The 2,500-nt window shown below is 44.6% G+C and overlaps 1 protein-coding gene across 1 annotated transcript in view; it reads right to left on the bottom strand.

Moving 5' to 3' along the window:
- The window catches only part of ppp2r5d (protein phosphatase 2, regulatory subunit B', delta), a 27,050-nt gene that overhangs the window by 13,257 nt on the left and 11,293 nt on the right, over positions 1-2,500 (bottom strand). Inside the window, exons 5-9 of the mRNA XM_084714307.1 lie at positions 1,651-1,761; positions 1,339-1,431; positions 1,117-1,247; positions 723-782; positions 514-622 (exon numbers count right to left, since the gene is read on the bottom strand). Of these exons, the coding sequence (XP_084570433.1) occupies positions 514-622; positions 723-782; positions 1,117-1,247; positions 1,339-1,431; positions 1,651-1,761 (504 nt within the window). The remainder of the gene's footprint in view (positions 1-513; positions 623-722; positions 783-1,116; positions 1,248-1,338; positions 1,432-1,650; positions 1,762-2,500) is intronic.

Below are 2,500 nucleotides of genomic sequence, written 5' to 3'. Positions count from 1 at the left end.
CAGACAGACAGGCAGGCAGACAGACAGACAGACAGTTGGACAGACAGACAGACAGACAGACAGACAGACAGTTGGACAGACAGACAGACAGACAGACAGGCAGACAGACAGACAGACAGACAGACAGACAGACAGGCAGGCAGACAGGCAGACAGACAGTTGGACAGGCAGGCAGACAGACAGACAGACAGACAGTTGGACAGACAGACAGGCAGACAGACAGACAGACAGACAGACAGTTGGACAGACAGACAGACAGTTGGACAGACAGACAGGCAGACAGACAGACAGACAGACAGACAGACAGACAGACAGACAGACAGGCAGGCAGACAGGCAGACAGACAGTTGGACAGGCAGGCAGGCAGACAGACAGACAGACAGACAGACAGGCAGACAGACAGACAGACAGACAGTTGGACAGACAGTTGGACAGACAGACAGACAGACAGACAGACAGACAGTTGGACAGACAGACAGGCAGACAGACAGACAGACAGACAGACAGTTGTACCTGTGGGTGGTAGACACTCAGACTCTTGACTTTATGAAGTGGCAGAAGAACTCTGATCAGAAACATCTTGTGTTCTTCTTTCAGCGGCAGAGCAAAGCCATTGATGATGCTGAAACAGGAAACGTGTTAATCATGTGACCATGTGTGATGATTCTGAGCATCAGAAACTGTCTGCTGTGTGTGTGTGTGTGTGTGTGTGTGTGTGTTACCTCCCCAGTATCTCCAGCAGCTCAGCGATGCCATTGTGATGTTCTGTCTCGTAGATAAATCTGTAAAATAACACACTGGATTTAACTTCAGATCAGAACAGCAGCAATTAATCTGTTATTAAATTCATCACCAGCCATCTTAACAATCAACTGATCATTTTGAGTCATTTTTTTAACATTAGCAGAATAAAATGACAAATATCACCCTAAAAATCGGCCAAAAAAAGCAGTCGGTGATGGATTCAGCCGATATATTCGTCCAATCGCCCGACCCCAGCTGATAATGAAAATGTGCACCAAATGTTTGGACCTAGTTTTTTTCTGTGACAGGATTAAGTAATTAAAGGAGAAAATGATCAACAGATTAATCAATAATGAGATGAATGGTTCTGACCTGTAGAAGATGTTGTTGATCTGGCGGCGGATGTAGGCTCGAAGGCCCAGGAACTTGCCGTAGATCCGGTGCAGGATGGTCTTGAGGAAGTCTCTCTCTCTGGGGTCTTCGCTGTCGAACAGCTCAAGCAACTTCAACACAAACATGAGGGAGTCAGGGTTCTGCTGGCCAGAGAACATGGAACATTTTAACACATTCTCAAGTTCAGAGGTCACATCTTACCGACATCACAAACTTTTGGTCGATGTATTTTTTGGCAACGTTTGGCTGGAAGTCTGGAGACTCCAGGAAGCGAAGGAAGAACTCGTACACCAGCTGTGGAAACACAGGAAACCAGATGTGACTCTCTGCACACCAACCAAACTACATTCATAAAATCTGTCATTTTACCTCAGAGAACACAGCAGACAAGAATGTGTGCTTTATATTGACTCACCTGAAAAATGTGAGGGCTTTTCCCCCCAGGGGACAATAATTATTAAAGAAATAAATGAATTTTAATGACAATAATAAATGAGGAGACAGTCAGTGCACCTGCAGGTGAGGCCAGGCAGCCTCCAGCGTCGGCTCGTCCTCCTCAGGATCAAACTCAGCTCCAGTCGGGTTGGAGGAGGGAGGAAGAGTTCGGAACAAGTTCACTGAGAACTGAACACACACACACACACACACACACACACACACACACACACACACACACACAGATGGTGAATGTGTGTGTGCTGTTGTGGTTCTGTCTTTGTGAGGAGGAAGAGGTGCAGTTTTACAAACGGAGCGTCTCTCAACGTCGACCACAACTCCATTAAAAAAAAACTAATCTCAGTTTATTGAGAAGAAACTTTATCAACTTTGTCAAACATCTACTGATCAAAGTCATCTGTGATTCATTATTATTTTGGATTGATTTATACTCAATTTATGGGAGAAAACAACATTTTATTGATGGTAAACGTCCAGTTTTCCAGACAACTCCTTTGTGACCTGAGGAGAAAATCCCTGACCCTCACTTTGAGTTTCTGACTGTGGAGAAACTTTATACAACACGTCTATAATTATTCTTGTAAATTCATCAGATGTTCTACATGAAGTTCTCTGACTTTCTGTAAAAACATTCTGTTTGTTCCAGCTTATTGTTTACAAACAACAAAAGTTTAAAATCCTTATGTTTATTAAAAATATCACAAATACAAACGTGTGTGTGTGTGTGTGTGTGCGTGTGTGTGTGTGTGTATGTGTGTGTCTGTGCGTGTGTGTGTGTGTGTGTGTCTCTGTGTGTGTGTGTGTGTGTGGTGTGTGTGTGGTGTGTGTGTGTGTGCGTGTGTGTGCGTGCGTGCGTGTCTGTGTGTGTGTGTGTGTGTCTCTGTGTGTGTGTGTGTGTGTGTGTGTG

The sequence above is a fragment of the Lutjanus erythropterus genome, unplaced genomic scaffold (genome assembly GCF_056507025.1).
Source record: "Lutjanus erythropterus isolate fLutEry1 unplaced genomic scaffold, fLutEry1.hap2 Scaffold_183, whole genome shotgun sequence".
Lineage (NCBI taxonomy): Eukaryota > Metazoa > Chordata > Actinopteri > Lutjaniformes > Lutjanidae > Lutjanus > Lutjanus erythropterus.
Note: the sequence above shows the minus strand (reverse complement) of the source record. Positions and strands in the feature narration are given on the sequence as shown.